Source organism: Myiozetetes cayanensis, unplaced genomic scaffold, assembly GCF_022539395.1.
Source record: "Myiozetetes cayanensis isolate MyiCay16 unplaced genomic scaffold, myiCay2020 scf9, whole genome shotgun sequence".
Classification (NCBI taxonomy): Eukaryota; Metazoa; Chordata; class Aves; order Passeriformes; family Tyrannidae; genus Myiozetetes; species Myiozetetes cayanensis.
Genome location: NW_026088185.1, coordinates 21,542,104 through 21,560,967, shown reverse-complemented (window position 1 = coordinate 21,560,967; position 18,864 = coordinate 21,542,104). Strand labels below are relative to the sequence as shown.

The 18,864-nt window shown below is 35.4% G+C and overlaps 1 protein-coding gene across 13 annotated transcripts in view; it reads left to right on the top strand.

The window, feature by feature from the left end:
• The window catches only part of SLC4A10 (solute carrier family 4 member 10), a 152,784-nt gene that overhangs the window by 22,688 nt on the left and 111,232 nt on the right, over window positions 1–18,864 (top strand). For 6 of the 13 annotated variants that reach the window (XR_007632056.1, XM_050339922.1, XM_050339929.1 and 3 more), the window contains exon 1: window positions 11,536–11,914. The exons of 2 other annotated variants lie outside the window; for them this stretch is intronic. Coding sequence is in view for 8 of the 11 variants with exons in the window: in XM_050339922.1 (XP_050195879.1) it covers window positions 11,834–11,914 (81 nt within the window). In the remaining 3 variants the exon portion in view is untranslated. Of the gene's footprint in view, window positions 1–11,534; window positions 11,915–18,864 lie in introns of those variants that run through there. 5 more of the 13 variants (XR_007632055.1, XM_050339921.1, XM_050339924.1 and 2 more) reach the window with 3 other exon arrangements.

Sequence of the window (18,864 nt, the reverse complement as noted above, 5' to 3'; positions counted from 1 at the left end):
CTGCCATTTTAGTACTTGTGATAGCTGCCCTAACTTCAGTATGTCTTGGGTTATGAGGAATTAAATTGTGTACCAGAAAAATTTTGAAACTCTGAAGAGTTTAGCTGAGTCCAAGTGTTTTCTGTGACCGGTGGGGCCTGCTGTGCTTTGGTATCATCTGAGAATTTTTAGCTTCTTGAACATCTGAGGGGCTGGTGGTCAGCCTTTGGCATTGCCATGTGCACCGTCTGGGAGTGCCCAGTGCTCCAAACTATCCTGTATCGTTAAGACACGTGAAGATAAGGTTGAAATTGCCAAAATTTTAGATCTTCCTTTTAGAAGATCCGAAGTATTTGCTTACCTCACTAGAACAAAAATGATAGAAAGTATAAGTTCCTGTGTGGGTATATTGCCATCTAGCTATAAACCTCACTGGCTGTCAGGCTTTGCACAGGGTCATGCTGATGACCTGGAAAACAGGCTTAGACTTAGGAATGTCATGTTGATAGAGGGGCTTGAGAGCATGAGGGAGGGAGAGCAATGCATTTTTCTTGAAATGGATTATGAAGGTGCTGGGAATTAGAGATTCAGATTTTTATTTACAGTGTGGTTTTCAGCATTGTGTTCTTGAGAGAAGTAATAAAGTGAGTATATGGAGCATCTATTTGGATAGAGAATTCATTTCTTTGAGTTGGAGTAATTCTATTTTACCTGATAGTAGGAGGCATTTTTTTTGGTTTTCAAGGTGAAAAAGAGGCAACAGGCCCAGATACAATACTACCTTAAATTCAAACTCTGATTTGGTTTCCCTACTCACCTTTCTCTCTTCCTTGGCAAGTGAGCAAGTGGTTTCTGAAGTTAGAATACACTGTCTATAAGCCTATGGTCTATTGAGTGCTGGAGGCTAGGTGAGGTAAGAAAGTAATTTAAAAGAAATGAAAAATTTATGAGAATTTTCTTTTTATGATGTGGTCTGAACTGCTTTTCTTGGCTTATAATACTCAGTACTATCTTTTACATTAGTATAAATTATTTCTATTGCATTTATTTTAAATACTTCTCTTACTATCAAGTGAATTTCATAATCTTTTGTTGCTAATTAATTTCTTGAATGAGTTATATATAGAGATTCATATTACAGCTGTGATATTTAAAATGATTTATGGTAAACTGGCTTTTGTATGAGTTGTATGAATAACAACTTTAACAGGGGAAGATTATTTATAAATAAAAAGTTTTTATGAAATAATAGATAAAAGTCTGGTCACCTTGCTACCAAATGGGTGCTGACTGCTGAATCTTTGTTTTCAAAGTAAGTTTTTTTTTTTTAGGATGGGCAGAAGGCTGCATTTGAGATTTGCATTGTCTCTGTCCAACAATTGGAAAATACTGTAGATAGCTGAAATACTCAAAAATTTTACTAGCAGTGTGTCTGGTGCCACATTTGAATGATACTTTGCATGTTTCTCCCTTTGCATACTATTCTCCTTTGAGTCTGCACACAACACAACATGTTAAAATGTAGAGCTCATCCTTAAAGACAAAAATTGAGCTGGTGACTCAATGAAGAATCATTATGTATAATGGTAGTACTATAAAAAAGAAGTATTGTGTACAAATTTGAGAATAATCAGACTAGTGAAATAACACAGGTGTTCTTGGATTGTATCTGAAGTGAAATTTGTAGTGTAATACATTTTGAAAGGCAGTCGAACTTACTGAAAAACAGATTTTATGGGAACTAATAAAAATATTATAAAATTATTTCTTACATGGACTTAATGAAGTTAGAATTTCAGTTATTTAAAACTAGCTCGAATCTTCATGTTTTTTCCTTCTGCTTCACTTCTGAAAACCCTAATTTTTAGTAATTTATCTGAAAATTCTTCACATTAATGAATGTGTTCTTTAACGTTTCATTACCTTTTGTTTTTACATAATAAAACTAGAAGTGAATCCAAAACTTGGAGATCATCTGTTAGAAGTCAAATATCAAGCTTGATAATTACAATATTCAGTGCTACTGTGACTAATGTCTTCATGGCGTTCTCTCATTACAAAATTGCAAACAGCCAGCAGTTACAATTTGCATTAGTTTGCTAAAAGTTTTTCCATAGTAAATGGCATATATTATTTTTACCCCAAAGACTTTTCACTTAAGCCAATCCAAGTACCAAAACAACTTTAAGAGTTATTGGGTTGGTGGTTTTAACAGAATATGCTGAGTTGGAAGGATGTGATCTCATATTTATACGAGGTTTTACGTTACCTGATATTTGAGACTTCAGTGTATGACATGGTACAGCTAAAGAAGACATGAAGTGTGACATTAAGTAGATTTTTTTTTTAGGGCATTGATAATAAAAGATTACTTTGTGCAGGAGATTTACAGCAATTTATCTGAGTTTTGAAATGGCCAGATAGCAAAGGTAACACCTTGTCTCATATAAGACTATTATACTGGTGACATAGTTCAAATTCAGTTTTTAACCATGTACTTTTGGGAATGTTATGGTATTAAATCATAATATTTTCTTCTAATAAACAGAAAGTAGCATAACATTTTTGTATCAAATTTGGAAACATTTTTCTGAATAGTAAGAGCATTCAGTTATTAATGAATTTCTCTGAGAGATTGATGTAATTTCTTTTTATCAATACAACTGCATTGTTTCCATAGACCTTCATTTAGTTCCTGAGTCTGATCTGAGAACCCAGTAATCAGGTTTTAGTTCAAGAATGTATGGTGATGTCTTTCAAAACATTGGAGGTAGCACAGGCTGAAGCCATATACCCTTTGAGGAGTATCATGAGACTGCTAGACAACTGTTTTGTAATGAGAATGCCCTTGCTTTATACTTACCCTTTTCTCTGAAATTTGTGTGGAAATAGCTAAGATGAATTTCATAAAAGGGTTTTGAGCAGAGGAGATTATGAGGGAATGTAATGACTGCTTGCTTGCAGAGTCAGATTGACATCTTTTCTTTTTTCTTACCTAGCCTTGGATTTGCTTCCAGACCCATCTTGTTTTTTTTCTCACCAACTTCAAAAACAGTAAGTCTTTAAGAGAGCAGGAAGGCCTGAAAAAGGCCTGTGTTGATGGAGGATATGTGGTGGTTCTGCTGATGGTCACTGGAGGGAGATGAGAGCAGGGAAGAAATTGTCTAATTCGGGAATCTGGTGTCTGCCATGGTTACTCTCTGGAGAGGTGTTCCCAGCACTGTTTTTCTCACTGTTGGAAGGAGAGGAAAAAGGTGAAATGGGCTGCTGCTGACTTTTAGTACAAATAGAGAGGTTTGTTAGCCTGGGTATATTTAACCATGATAGTTCTGATCATTTGGGTTTTAGACTGTCAGGCAAAAGTTCTATTTTGTGTGTAATGCACAAAAAAGTCTCTTAGGCAATCCAAGTTCAGGCAATAGTTTAGGATGACAAATGATACACTTTCCTCAGATCTATATGTGTGGCTTATGTAAGTTCACCTAAGATCAAATGCCTATGAAGAATCACAGAAATAAAGATCTCTGCACTTTAGTGCGGAAAAAACCCCAACCCCCCAACTTAACAGTTACACAACACAAGAGTTAATATTTTTGTTTAAGGGTAAAGAGTCTTTACAATGGGGCTACTGCACTCCACATATTGTAATTTCACTCTGGTGTTTGCAATGTTTGCTTTACTTAAAGAGGGAAACAGTGTTTAATAAAAGTAGTATTCACAAGAGTGAATGTTTTTGTTTTGTTTTAACTTTGCTTATCATTATAGGACAAGCATGTATAAAACCGTCAACACCAACAACTTCAAAACCAGGAAAGTACCCATGACTGGAATTTGTCTAAGTATTAAATTTTCTTCATGTCAGTGTTCTTTTATCTTTTATTATCCTTTACACCTTTACTCTTTCACCAGTGTCTTCTACCGAAGTAGGTAGCTAAAAGGCAGTTTAAATAGAAAAGCAGGTGGTGTCTGACTTTTGAAGCTCCTGTGGGAGACTCTGTATGTTCCAATGACCATTTTGTCCCAGTTTTCTGTCTTTGAAGGAATCATTGGCTATTTCTTTCTTGAGATCTTAACATTTTTGTCTATGTCCTTGCATTATTGAGTGCAAAATTCTGTTTTAAATATTTAAAAAAATATGCAGGAAACTAAATTTTCAAAGCATTTTGGATCATCCTAGGAAATAATACCTTTTCGTCCACTTTCATCCATAAATATCTATGAAATTGTCTAGTTTATATCTCTGATTTTATAGTTTCACCCAGAACATCCCAATATCAGCTTTGCAGCCTGCTCCTGCAGTGGGGGGGCTTTTCTTTCTTCTCCCTTTATTCTTCCTGCATAAACCAGAGGAGGGCTGCCCCCAACCCAGGGCTTGTTTAGCCTATGGATGCCTGACCTTGCACAGTCATAAATAAGAAGTTTAGCTAATAGTGAAGTGTGTGCTGCTTGGAAAACTTTTCTGTGTCCACTCACAGAAAAAAGATGGCAAAATAGAGCTGATGCAGTTAATCTTAGCCTGTTTGCTTTCCATATGCACTGTTTTGTTAACTTTGAAAGAAAGCAAATATTTGTTTCAGAGCTCATGTTTTGGAATTGATTTTGGAATAAGCTACTCAGTAATTATTATTTATTTTTGCAGCTGTAGAGGTGATAAAATTAGGTAGTAATCTGTCTGATATATTACATATTGGTGTGATAAATTGCATTTATAAAGCAATTCTTACTGTCTTGTGTTCTTCCTGTCATATGGTTTTTGTCAAGACTGACCTAATCCTGAATTGTACTCTAGTAACAGCTCTTTTCATCCATTGCCTCTTTTCAAAGCAGTGACTTTGCCTCCCAGCCTTTGCAATTCTCATCCCACGTTACTGTCTTCTAAGACTCTAAAGGGTATTTTGCATAGGAGCAGTTTTATGTTTGTGCTCTAATATTTTAAGCTTACAAATTCTCTTTTTTTACATGGCTGAAATAAACAGTTAAAACAACCTGGAAAACTTTAGGGCAACTGATGTGTCCAGCAGTTTTCTTTTTGGATGAGCTTTGACTGACAAATATTGTCTAAAATTGATCTTTGTTTATTCTCATTCTTGTTTAGAGTCAGCATATTTTCTAGCAGATGAGTGTGTGTTGGTAGATAGATTTTTAAAATATCTGTATTTGTATCTGTATTTTATTGATAAAAGTAAAACTTTCAAAGGACCATGATGTACAAATTATGTAAAAATAATCTGGTATCTGGGGTTTTGCAAAGGTATTGAGACAGTTTGATTGCCTAGAAATACAGGTGAACTAATGAGGAGTTCATAGCTGAGTTTGTATTCAAAGTGCGCCAGTATTTTTATATACAGCGAGGAAACTTGCCTGAACCTGTCTTGTGCCTTTTTTCCCTGTTTGAACTGAATCAGAGTTTTTTCTGATTTAGAGCTAGTTCTGAATATGTTGTAATTGGACAAAACCTTTATAGAGTTCTTCCTTTAAGAAAAATGTCTGGGTTCTCTGCTCACAATGGGTGTATGGGTGTCGAAGCTCAGCAGTGTGTCAGGGTAATTCTCCAAAGCTCTACACAGATCAAAAAGATTACTGAAAAATGCACAGGCACTTTTTTGTGCTAAGGCTAAAATAGAAGGGGCTAAATCCCCAGTGGATAGAAGTTATATAATTTGGTGATGCTATGCTGATTTATGCCTCTTGAGAGTTTGCCTGCAGCAGAAGCTGGAGGTGATGAGAAGAGATTGGATGAGAGAAAGACCATCCAGGAAAAATTCATCAAATTTGTCATTCTTGAAAGGACCATCATAACATATGGTAAGGCATATCATTTACCTCAGGCTCAGAGGAAAATGATTTCTGCTAGGAGAATATTAATTTTATTTCTTAGAGGATCAGCTGACAGGGTAGGCTTTCTCCTGGCTGGTCTTCCCCTTCTGTTTTCTCTGAAGGGAAGGATGGAAGCTTGGAAATGTCTTATCTGTAGCAGACAAGCAAGTTGGCGTTTTGCCATCATTTTCTGCTAGCAGAGAGGATAATGGTAATTATATGTCAAAATTTAACATTTCTCTTCTTTGAAAGAACTTTTTTAATGCAAAATATTTAGAATAAAGTCAGATCTATTCTGAGGCATATAAGAAGCTAGGATTAGTGAGCTGACAAATTTTTCTTAAGAAAAAGGGGTTTTTCTTCCTCTTCAGGGACAAGGGGGAGATGAAAAAGGATCAAAGAAAGGAAGGTATGAACTGTGCAATATATAACTAGGCTGCAGCTTCAGTATTGTGTAATATTTGGGAGACACCCAGAGCAATATCACCTGTCCTGATGCTCCTTCTGTGGAAAGGCTGTTAGAATTTGCTTTCCTAATGGGTTCCAGCCTTTTTGATTAAATTATTTCTTTGTTATTAGGAAAATAAATTTCCGTTGTGCTATACAACATTGAGTTCAAATTCCATCATCACCTTTCTGAGGAAGGGAAAGTGTTTTCTTGTAATCAATTCTAGCATCCCCAGTGGTTGAAAGTTAAGCCCTTAGTCAGCCATGTCCTTAGTCAGTTAATAAAAGTAGAAGGGTTTTCCCAGGCCACCCACAAGTTACTGCACTGTTGAGATGCTTAAAAAAGGTGGAAAGCTTTGCTTTCTTTTAAGTCAGAAAAGGAAAGCATTTTTATTTTAAATAGAACCCTTTCACTTTATAGATGCACATTTAAAATTTACCATTTCAATGTGATTTTACAAAAACTTTTCTGGAATCCATGATTTATGTAAATATAATTTTGCTAAGAAAGTAAATTCATGATTGCAAGCTTTGAGGAGCTTTTGTACTCTTTATTTTCTGTATTTTTCCAAGAACAAGTGTAAGCAACCATCTGTTATATACACTGTAAGTAGAGGATTGCTCCTCAGCAGTCTGAGAGAAAGGAGATGTCAACCTTCTCTTATATTATATTCTGGGAAATGGGATACCAGACATTTCAAAATAGTTTTTGAAGGTAAAATACTGCAGAGAATTCTTGTCTTCAAACTGTTTATTATAATTTTATTCTAATTTGTCAGTAATATTTAGTGTAGTGATCTGGATCATCAGATCAGATCTCAGGCTCTGGCCTGATATAGCAACACTACCAATGGGGTGTTTGGAAAGGCAGTTTTTGATGCAGCTGCTAGGCAGAATTGGAACCAAATAGTTAATTTGTAAATGTTGACTATGCATCTGTCTTTCAGGTCTGCCTCTGCTTACTTCCTGTTTTGTTTTATAAATGTTTTGAGTTTCTTTTAACCACAGTCATGGTTATCCACAGATGAACTGATTAGACTTACATAATGCCTGCTGAAATAATCCCAGGAGAACAGTATCTTGTCTGAGAGAACACAGTAGGTCCATAAAATATAACAAGTTTTAACCGAGTTAATAAATTTAAACTTCAGTTTCCTAATGACTTTCCTTTCAGCCTAAAGGTTATTTACACTTTTTAACAACAACAACAACAACAAAACCCAAAACTCAAAAAAACCTGTAATATAATGGAGAATTAAATAAGAGATACATGTGTTGACTAAGGAAAGGTAATAGATATAGTCCAGTCATCAGGATTAAAGAATGAGCTACCATTAATTACTTTTCAGCTTACTCCACTCAAGTACAAAGACATTTTTTAATCTGTGTTGATCTGAGCAATCAGCTAAAACTTAGAATTATTGAGTTATTTTGGTTGAGAGAAATTGCTGAGTTTTTTATATTGTCAATATCTTTTTATGTCTCAAGATGAAAGCTGGGTGTCTTCAATACAGAAAAAAACAACTTTTATCAAGGCTTCTTTTGTTTACTTTTTTTTTTTTTTAAATTCAGGTTTCTAAACTAATTTCCAATCATTGTTGGGCCACATGGCAATCTGCTGATTTTCCTTAGGTCCTATTCTTGATACCAATTTGCTGTACTCTCAGATTTTGTGTTTTTCTTCCTTTGTCACTGTTTTCATATCTTGTGAAAACAGAGGAGTGCAAGATACACTTCTGGGTTTTGATTTTGATTTTCTGCTCTTGCAGGCCTTCAACCCTGATAGTTAATCCCCCACAAATTAATGATAACTTAGTATGGATTTGTGCTTGTTCCAAATTTGTACTTGGGTGTTTTTTCTTTTTCCTTGGCACTTCTTTCTTGACACACCTACACAGATCTCCCTCAGTCTTTTGTTTATTAAGCTTAAGAAAGGTAATGTTTTCAGTTTCTTCTCAAAATTTGCCTGACCATTGTAGAATATTTCTTCTCTTCCTGTTTCAGTTCTTTTTTAGACAATAGATGATCAGAATCAAGAACAATATGATTTTAATAGAGTTTATTATTGCATTAATGTTGATGTCTATGTACTAGGAATATATTACCTGATAATTTTAAAATTTCATTTCGTTTCCATAGGGACATCAGGTTGGTAGCTCATAATTACTTTGTGATCATCTTTGTCCCCAGTTTCATTCACTGTAATTTTCAACTGCTGACCTCTCAATTTTCAAAAGAAACTTAATAATCTATGAGTTCACATTATTTGCATTTTGCACTCTTAAATTTTACCTCAGTTTTATTTTTGTGGTCTTAGAGGTAATCCGTGTCTTCCTGGTAGTGATCGTCGTATATTAGCAGTGCTTTCCAATATCAGAAATTTTTAAACAAACACAGACTGATTTTTTGGGTATAATTTATACTACTTATGCTCCGGTCATTTATAAACAAATATATGGTAAAATTGATCTCCCAAAATGCTGCTGAGGAACATGCATTAGTATTCTTCCATCTCTTTTGGTACAGCACTGTATAATCTCATGTTACTTTTACAGTCCATAATACCTTGCACTAATCTCAAATGTTCTCTTTCCTGGTCATTAGTACTAGCAAACATGACTTTAATTTATAAAGCTGAGTGACAGAGCTTCAGGTGTTTACTCCATCATTGTTTGGGTCAGTTCTATTTGATATGAAGCTGATTTGTGATAGATTCAAAGTGACCATTATTTCATCTTGCATAATTCACAGGAACTCTGAATTTGCCTTTATCTTTTTTCATTCTTCCTTTTTTTCCTGTGACGAAAAATTAAATAAAAGCAAACTGTAGTGAGTAAAGCTTTTGTAAGGCATGAAGTGATACTTGTTGATACTCTAAAGGGAATGGGCTACCAGATTTTTCCTTTAACATCTCAGAATAAATATCTATGCTTTATAAAAATGGTACTGTATTTATACCCTCTCTCTTCAGTGAAAGTATTCCTAGCTGGGATAATATACACAACGAAATAATTGTGTATTTCTGAGTGCATTTACAATTTGTACTGAGATCTTAACCTAACTGAGGACAATAGTCTTCTGCCTTGTGTTTTGCTAGTTCTTGAATTCATCAAATGTCCAGCTGGAGGAGAGATGAGGTACTCTTTGTGAGCAGAAACTCTTAAGTGATGTTTCTGACAGCTGTGGTTATAGCTTCTAGCTCTGTGTTTTTCACTCTTTGAGATCATCATGTAGCATAAGATTTGCACAGGGAGAGCCTACATGGTACTTATGAAAGGTGGCTTGGCAACGTGCATTTTTGATATCACTTCTTACCATCTTACTGGCCTTCATATCCTAATTTGGTGGCTTTGGGGGACTTGGAAGCGGTTGCCAGCAGCTTAGAGATGTGAGGTTGTATTCCCTTACTTCCCTTGTAAGTAGCTACTGATGAGAATGTATTGCAAAACTGAATATTTGCATAGGAGTAAGTAACTTAGTATTTAGCCCTGCTGTATTATTATTATCGTAAATTACCTTTGGAAATAAAAATATTACCTTTGGAGATACTTGTATTCCATACTGATGTGGGGAGTGCTATTTTCTCCTTTATTTACTGCTGCTTTGCTCTTCTTTGATTTTTGAAGGGCCTTTTGCCTCCTTGTGCATATGTATTTATATTTATGCACATAGATTCAGTTATAGTTTCGAGGTTGAAAGTGAAATAATGAGTTCAAAAGCGGCAGCTTTCAAGAACATTCAAAATGTTTGAAAGTGGCTCCCTGACTGCCACTGTCAGCAGCAGTAAAAAGACTGTCAGGTTGTTGGACACCGGGATTAAATCTCTTGGAGAATATAAAAAGCAGCACCGAGTCAGGCCTGATCTAGTTCTCTGTTGCACTTAAAAGCCTCATAGACTTCACTGGCCAGCTCTGCTGCTGGACATTTGCTGGAGACCCTGTGCCAGTGTGTGGCTGACAGTTCCCTTTCCCTGTAGATGTATCATCCTTATGTTGAGGCAGCTGCACACTGTATAAAGTGAACTCAGTTAAAAACTATTAGCAGGTAGTGTCTCCTTCTGAAGGGAAATATGTGGTATTTCCCTTCATATTTCCCATGTGGAAATATGGATGAGACCAGTTTGCTTTTCCCAGTGCCATAATGTGAATGACTATAAGCTAAATTTGATTAACTCTTCAGTTACACAAAGGGGCAGTTACTACAACTGTGTAATAATAATAATGTTAAACTAGCAGGATAGGATCTGGGTGAATTAATTTAGAATAATTTCCTTCTGCTTTCAGCTTCTGTGTATATTTTGAAATAAAGAAGGGTATCCAAATTCATTTGAATAACATTTGGAGCAAGCTGAAGTTAAATTAGGGAAGAGCTTTTTCCTCCAGGTTTTACCTATCAGTAAAATTCGATTGGTAGCAAGGTATTTCAATATGTGTTGAGGGAAAGCTCCTGTGTTTAAAGATATGGATTTCAACATTACTTTTTCACTATGGGAACACAAGTAATTTTTCTGTGGCTCTGGAATTTGGAGAAATTACTAAATGATGACTTTTACCAGTTTGGTGGCACTGTTTCATCTTAGTTCTGTGAAGTGATTGTTTTGTTTGCATAAGTTTGTTGCCATAATGCTAGCAACAGTAAATATAAGCAATGATTTATAATAATAATTTTCAGTTTTATCATATATATGTTTTAATAAAAATTTCAGGTTTTTTTTTCTTAGTCTTCATAATTTAAACATTATTGAGTATACTGTACATTTGTTAGCTTGAAAGGTCTCTCATATCAGGAAAAAATCCATGCATGATTGTTTTGTTTGATATCAAACCACATTTTTGCTGTCATAATACTGGCACATTTTCAAGTCATGCTGTTTTCTGGCTGCTAGCAGGGAGTAATGGAAACAATGCAGTGATCATGCAATTTATTGAAAATAAACACTAAAAATACTTAGGCAAGCAATGTTTTTAATTTAATAGGGACTAGGATTCATAAGGCTGCATAAAATAGCTGTTTCAGTACTGCAGAGGTATTAAAATACCTTGCTGCCTGTGAATTGTTTATAATTTATTTCTGTTGATTTTCCTTTGAATCAGATTGTGATGCTTCTTCTGAATGGTGACAGTGCTTGCTGAGGAGTGGTCATGCAAGCAAAATTTGATAACCTCGATATGTCACTTCATCTGCTGTTTTTCTTTTGTTAATGCAAAGCTGGTTGCATAATATCTAATTTCTCCTTTAGCTGACCACAGACGGAAAGAAAATCTATAATGGCAGTGCTAGGTTTTATAAAAAACGCAAGTGAGGAGTTGAAGGATGTGGCTTGTTCTGTTTGGATGATGCAGGATTGCTTTAAGCAGTAAGCTTACTGTTTTCAGATGGCATTAGCAGCATCAGTGATATAGCTGTGTCAGCCTCCTTGACTACTGGATGTCTGTAATCGCACGGAGGAAACTATATTTAAGATCTGATATCTTGAGGGTAATGACTCCAGCACTTACTGATGGACAGAATGGCTGTTAATGCTTTCTTCACTAGCCCTGAAGATTTTGAAAGATAGATAGGTTTGTGATGTACTTTTGTAAGACAGGAAATGCAATTTTGGGGGGTCTCTGGAAATAGAAAGGTCATGCAGCTTGGAACCGGTGAGACGTTACAGTCCCTAAGTCATCAGGTATGACCTCATAATTTATAATAATATTTCTAACACAGGGTTTGTTTTACAGTTTTAGATCATTTGCAATCTCTTTGTCTGTGTAATTGCTTCATGTTGGATTTGCCACAGGATTTATAGGGTAGGCTGTTTACATAAGCAGAGCAATGTATATCTTGGAATTCTAATGTGTTGTTAATTCATATTTGAACAATGTAAATTTATATCATATATATTTTCAGCCTGTTTTTATTCTGAATATGTTTTCTTTTAAGTGATTCATGTTAAAAGGTTATACCTTTGCCGTAAAGTAAAATGACAAGATTGTATTCCATTTTGATTTTGCTTTATCTTTACATGGCACACAAAAGCTATAATGAATGTGTTTGTTGTATGAAATGCAGTATTAGGCAAGTGTTTACCTACAGTATCAGGTTATTTAAAACAACGTATCACATTGTGTAACAGGACTGAGCTATCCTGCAGGCACAGATCTTGCTTCATTTTGCAGCAGTAGATTTTTTCTTTTTGCTTCATTTCAAATCAGTTTTAAAAATAGCTCACTGAACATAACAGTGAAACTTTGGCAAGATAACTCTCCTCTTTTTAATTATTACACTCAGTGACGCATGCTAATACTAATGGGCTGTAAAAGAGAAGATTAATAGCTTAAAAATTTAGTATGTTGTTTAAACCTGAATTCATTTTACTGAAGCATGTCTCATCCTTTTTGTTTTTAACTGTTGCCAACTTTACTGCAAGGCTAATACTTGTGGGTCTGCTAATGTATTGTGGTGATGGATAGGAAAGTCAGTGTACATAAAAGAAAACACGTATATGGGTATTTTACATAGGAAGGTAGTGGCCTAATTTCTTATATAGAACACAAAATGGATCTGGAGATACTGTTACCACTTTAGGTGTTATAAACACTAGATAATGGCTGATGTATTCCCTTGAATACATCATAGAACAATTCTATTTGAAATTGTAGGAGAATTTATTTAAAAAAAAAGATATTCAGCTCCATCTTAAGAAATTCTACATGTATTTGCAGAACATTTCCATGGCAACATGTTTGGCCATGTGTTTTAAAAGCTCAGCTGAAGCCTGAAAGTAGTGTGCAATTTTTCTGTCACTTGCTTTACCTGTATGGAACAACAATTTTCACATGTAACTGGACAGCAGATTGGCAGGGGTGAGCTGTATTTTCTAACCCCAAAGCATAGGATTAGAGATCAAGATTTGAAAATATTTTCATATATCCATCTAGAAATATAAACATGTAATCGTGGATTTGATTTTGCATTTAGAACTATATTCCGGTTTTACCCCCATTTAATAACATTTTCCTGGAACCATGTGAGTGTGGAGACCACAGAAGATTAAAATCAAGAATGTGCAGCAAATTTCTTCAGTAAAAAAAGCTTTTAATTTTAATTGGAAACATGTTTGTAAAAAATGTTGTATTACTTGTACTGGCCATAATTTATGGTTTCCCAGTCTACTTTATCCATCTTACATTCTTATTAATAATGGGTAAAGACTGCCCTGCTCTTAAGCTTGATTAAGTTTGGAATGATTTAACTATATCTTTCACTTGCTACAAGATCCTTTTAATCTGTTAGAATTTATTTTCAGTATTTTAATGTATTAGTCACAGTGAGTACATTCTGTTTCTTGGCATTGGAATTAAATTCCTGAAAGTATTGGTTTAATGGTATTTTGGTGTTTTGCAGGGTATTTCTGGACCTTTCAATAGGACCAACCCTCCCCCCCCCCACCCCAGCATATTTGTTTTCCTTATTCAATTTAAAATCTTGACCTAGCTGTATTTTGAAGTTGTTCCCTCTTTCTTCATTTAAAATAATTAGATCTCTGTGGAATTTTGTATCAGAAAGCTACAGCAGTAGGTTGTGCTTATCCTGGACTCTGTTTCATAATTTATTTTAGTTCTGCAAACTGCATTCTGTAGGTGGCTTTGAATGTATCGTTGATAATAATCTCCAGTAGTGTAGTGGACATCCATTGCATCCTGTTGATGATAGAAACTGTATCTACAGAGGAAAATGAATTGGTGAAAAATACTTGCTTGAGGAGGTTTGTGTTTAGATCATTCCATTTTGAAACAACACTATTACTGACTGTTGCAAGTGATTTTGAATGTGTTTTTTCATTCAAAGAACATAGACCCATTATCAGCCCCTTGTTCACTTGGATGGACTAGAGAGTAATACCCCAAAAGAACGTATTAAGGGAGTGAAGTTCTTTTGTAAGAAAAGAAATTGCAGCAAGATAGACACATGAGAACAGGGAATTGGACTGAAGTGACCCGAAAACGTAAAACTACAAACTATTTTGCTTGTTTAACTCTCACCTCCCACCCCCCAAAAAAGACAGGTGTAAAAGATACTCACAGATATTTGACATATTGCACAAGTTCGGAGCCATTGAATGCAGTGGCAGTGTGTTAGTATCAACAGGAAGACTTTTTGTGCCTTCTTTAAAACTGTATCATCCCTCTTCAAGTTGATTGCTACTGTCAGTATTTAAAGAATGCTGTGTAAGGAAGGATCTCTAACTAAAGAATTCTTTTTCCTTGACTGAGCATAACGAATACACATTCATAAGTATGTGTTTCCCTATCTTTAAACATTGCTATTTACAGGACTCTATGATAAAGATCTTAAAAAGAAACACTGTTTTAGGAACAGTGCTAGCAAGTTGGGCAAGAAGCCAAATACTTGTGTCATTTACCAATTCTAAACATGAATGCTCACACTCATGCACATACACAGTTGAGTAGTGCTTTTACTTGTTACTGATTGCCATTCTGATTCCACACTACTGACCTTTTCTGGTAGGTTATAGTGCCAGGTATAGTGCCTGTTTTTAAAGAAATGGCAACACCAGGACAAATGGGAGATCGTGACCAAACATTAGCAAATGGTAAAACAACACTGGAAGAAAAGTACTTTCAGAGTGAGTGAAAGGAATTCAAGACTTTTTGTCCTACATTAGTCTCCTTCCTAAGACATGAGCCTCTTTGGCCAAATTCTTCTTGTTTAGTACTTTAATTCATATACCAAATCAGTGGACCTAATGACCAGAATTAGGGAAGGCTTAGTATAAGCATGTCAGAAAGGCTTAGAACATAAAGTAACACCGTAAATATTTAACAGTTAACTGCGTGGTCACAAAATACATAATTCCAAGAATGCTCCACTCTATTTGGTGTTCCAAGAATATCACCATGCTATCATTCTGAATGAAGATTATTTAAAGGAGTTTTGCTGAGATGCAGTATGAAAATATGAACAAATCCCAACAATAATGCCACAGTAATCTGTTAAAAAAATTTAGAATAGCGTCATAATTAGTCCCAATCAATTACTGTAGAGGTGGAACCACTGAAGAGGAAGTTGATGGTATTAATGCAGTGAAAGAGAATTATTATGTATTACTTAGAGTGCCCTTTTTGAGAGCTGAAACAATCTCAGCTGTGGTTCATTCTCTGTCTCTCCCCCCACATTATTCTCTTTTCACCCCCCCAACCTGTAATGAGCCTCATAATAATATAAATAATATGACTTGTCCATGTTGTTTCTTGTTTCCTTGCAAACCATATTTATTTTGCTTTACTTAACTTTTCAATAAATATTATTAATTAAAAAATCCCATTAACGTGAGTGCTGTTACACTAATGTGGTCAGTGGCTTTGCTGTCTTTAGAATATCTTTAAGTAGAAGCTGAACCATAATTCTGGTAAATTTCAATAGATTGCTTCATTAGTAGAATCAATATAAACCACAGAGTAAACTACATCCTGCTCTCCATTGTGCCATACTGATTTCAGTGTGGCCCTAAGACCACTTTCTTGAATCATTTAAACAGTGTATATACCAGCAAGAGATTACAAGATGTGACTGATGATAAGGTGGGGAAATACAACTATTCCCTTATTATTAAGGGACCAAGTTTTTTCTTACGTTTAAGTGATGCTTCTCTTATTTTAATTTGTGCCCAATTTGGTCTTGCCCTGTCACTGGGAACCACTGAGAAGAGTCTGGCTAAGCCTTCTCTACATTGTCCCTAGTGAAGTAGTTGTATTTTAAGACACCACTGAGCCTTCTCTTTTCCAGGCTAGAACAGTCCCAGTGCTCTCAGCCTCTCTATCTGTGACCTTTGTGGCCCTTTATTGGGCTTACTCTGGTATGTCAGCATCACTCACGTAAGAAGGGAATCCAGAACTGGACACAGCTCTCCAGTTATGTTACAACAGGGCTGAGTAGGGGGGCAGAATCACATTATCTGGTAAGGAAATTTGGATTACCTGTTAACTAGGCAGTTATTTATGGAAAAATTTGGACAGGAATCCTTGAAAAATGAGGACTGAATGTACAGAAATTATACATACTAAGGTTTGTTGGTAATCTTATGGAGAAGAAAAGCTTTGAAAATAGCTTTGCTTAATTCATAGCAGTTGTTTTAGTGATGAAACCTCGTGTTGTTTTGGAATGTCTTATATGGAATATACATCCCCCAATAACAATTGATATAAGCGAGAATAAATCCTAAAGGGAAAGGTTAGACTAATATTTTGAGCTAAGCAACTTTTAAAGTAACTGAATCAAAGGAAATCTTCTGATATGGTAGAAATAATTGAAAAAAGAGTAAACTAAACGGAACAAGAACTCTAGGGATTCAAGGTGTTTTTTATCAACTTGTGAAAAAGTGATTTGTTAATTTCTAGTGGAAATTTAGAGCATGCTCAGAACTCTCAGATGTTCTCAAGTAATGCAGCGATGATCAAGTGATTAAAATATTCAGCTTGGTGCATTGAATTGAAAATGTAAAACAGGCATTAAGTGACATGAGGGAGTGTTGAGGTATTGTAAAAATTTGCTAATTTTTACAATAGCTTCCCTCTTTTCTCCCAGGCTGCTTAAATGAAACAAAAATATATATAGGAGCCTTCAGTGATTTAAAATGGGTCCGTTTCTCTCCTGATGGCATAATGAGTTCACTGGTTTAAATTCTCTTTATTAAAGATTTTATGCAGGCACACAGAGTCATTAAAATATGCTCAAGAAATCATACCCATATGGTTTATATCCACATTTAACGCAATTAAAAGTATTCTAACAAAAGCAGTATCAGTTTTATGTTCCAATCCTGTGATTAAAATTTTCCAGGAAAAGCAGTGTCACATTTGTCTGAATCCTGCAAGTGGAACAGTTGAGAAATACCTTGTCCTTGCATTAGTAAGAGGAGCTGCAATTGAGCAAGTCCATTCATGTGTGGAGTCTGTTTGGAGATAGAAACTGGCATGGTGGAGACTTGGCGTCAAGCTTATAATGTGAGGGGATGAGTTAGGCTCTGAGGGGGTTTCTGTTTGAGAGTTAGCCATGCAGGTCAGTTATACCAGCTGATATGTAATCACTTTAGTTAATTTTTAAAAGATATTTAAGTGTTTATTTCCTGTTTTCCTGCTAAGGTTATCTGAAATACTTTAAACTTGCAAAAGAATAATCAGACTTCTCTTTCCCATTTTTCCTTACCATTGTTTCTCTAACTTTTCTAGTCCTGTTTCAGGAATAAATTTTGATAAATATAGAATTCTAGACTTCATGCATGTATGCGTGCCTTAAGCAGTGATTGTGCACATCAGAACCTGAAATTTAAGTTTCGACAACTGTTAGTATATAAGAAAGTTGAGGTTGGTTGCTGTTACCTCAGTGTTGCCTGCCATATAACATTTTTAATGGAGTACATTGAATGATCAATAGAAACATCTAGTATATATGAAAAATACAAAATTATAGTTTAATAACAGTGACAGTAATACAGTAATTTTTTACTGTGTTGTGTGTGTTGCTGAAGATTATTCCTAGGTGCTTAGATTCCACATGAGAGGTATAGGCCTGGCTGTGAGTACTGATAACTGTGACTTGATCACGTCTTCAGAATATCCATTATGGTAGTTGTGCTAATATATGGCAAAAATACCACATCTTAGATTACCAGGGCTGGCAATGGCTGGATATTGCCAGTAAAGTTTACCTAACATATGAAATATGAACCATATGACAATGAAAATCTGTGTTGGTATTCCTTTCTTCCAGAAGGAAGTGAAGACCTCTTTCTCTAGGAATGTGGTTGCCTTGTTGCCTTGGGCAGACTTGATCCTCTGCTAGATCTCAGTGTACTGTCACCAGTCCTTCTGCACGTAGTCATGAGTGAATTTCTCATTGCTGCTAGTCAGTCTTGCAGTGACTCATTGGGCTTGGTTATTGCCCAGTCTGCCTTCTGCTCTCCTCCTCCTCTTTCCTGAATGGTTTTCTATTTTGCAGGGTAAAGATGTGCTGAAATTTCTCAGCCATCTAACTTCTAATGCAAACACTCATATTTGCTGTGGAAGTCAGTGAAAGATGTAATTTGTGCTGTCAGAAGTAGTTACTAGCACTGCCTTGTGTCCTGAACATCTACAGTAGCAGCAACCTTGGCACAGAAGTGAGACATGTTCTGAGTCCTTTTCTTGCCTGCTTCAACAGATTAGAACTGTTAAAGTGTTTCCTTTTTAGTATCATTTGCAACTGTAGAGACAAGGATTAAATATATGTTTTAAGCAACGTTTGTATCATGAGCTATAAACAAATTTTGCTGGTAATTGCTTAGACTTACTTCCCTCATGGGCCTCCTTTTATGTTCATAAAAGTGTCATTATCAATTTCTAGTTTAATTTACTTTTAATTTTCCTGCCTTTGCTTGGCCACACTGTACACACCTGTAGATCTCTAATTTAATAGAGGAATATAAAGAATAGAACCTTTCTCTTCCAGGTAAACTGATGAATCTCTTATGCTGTTTATTCAAGTCATAGCAAACAAGATTCAGACTCTTTGGCTTTGGACACTTTTGGCAGCTGCTTCTGTACAGAGCTGGGCAGCAGGGATCCTATAAAGTAAATT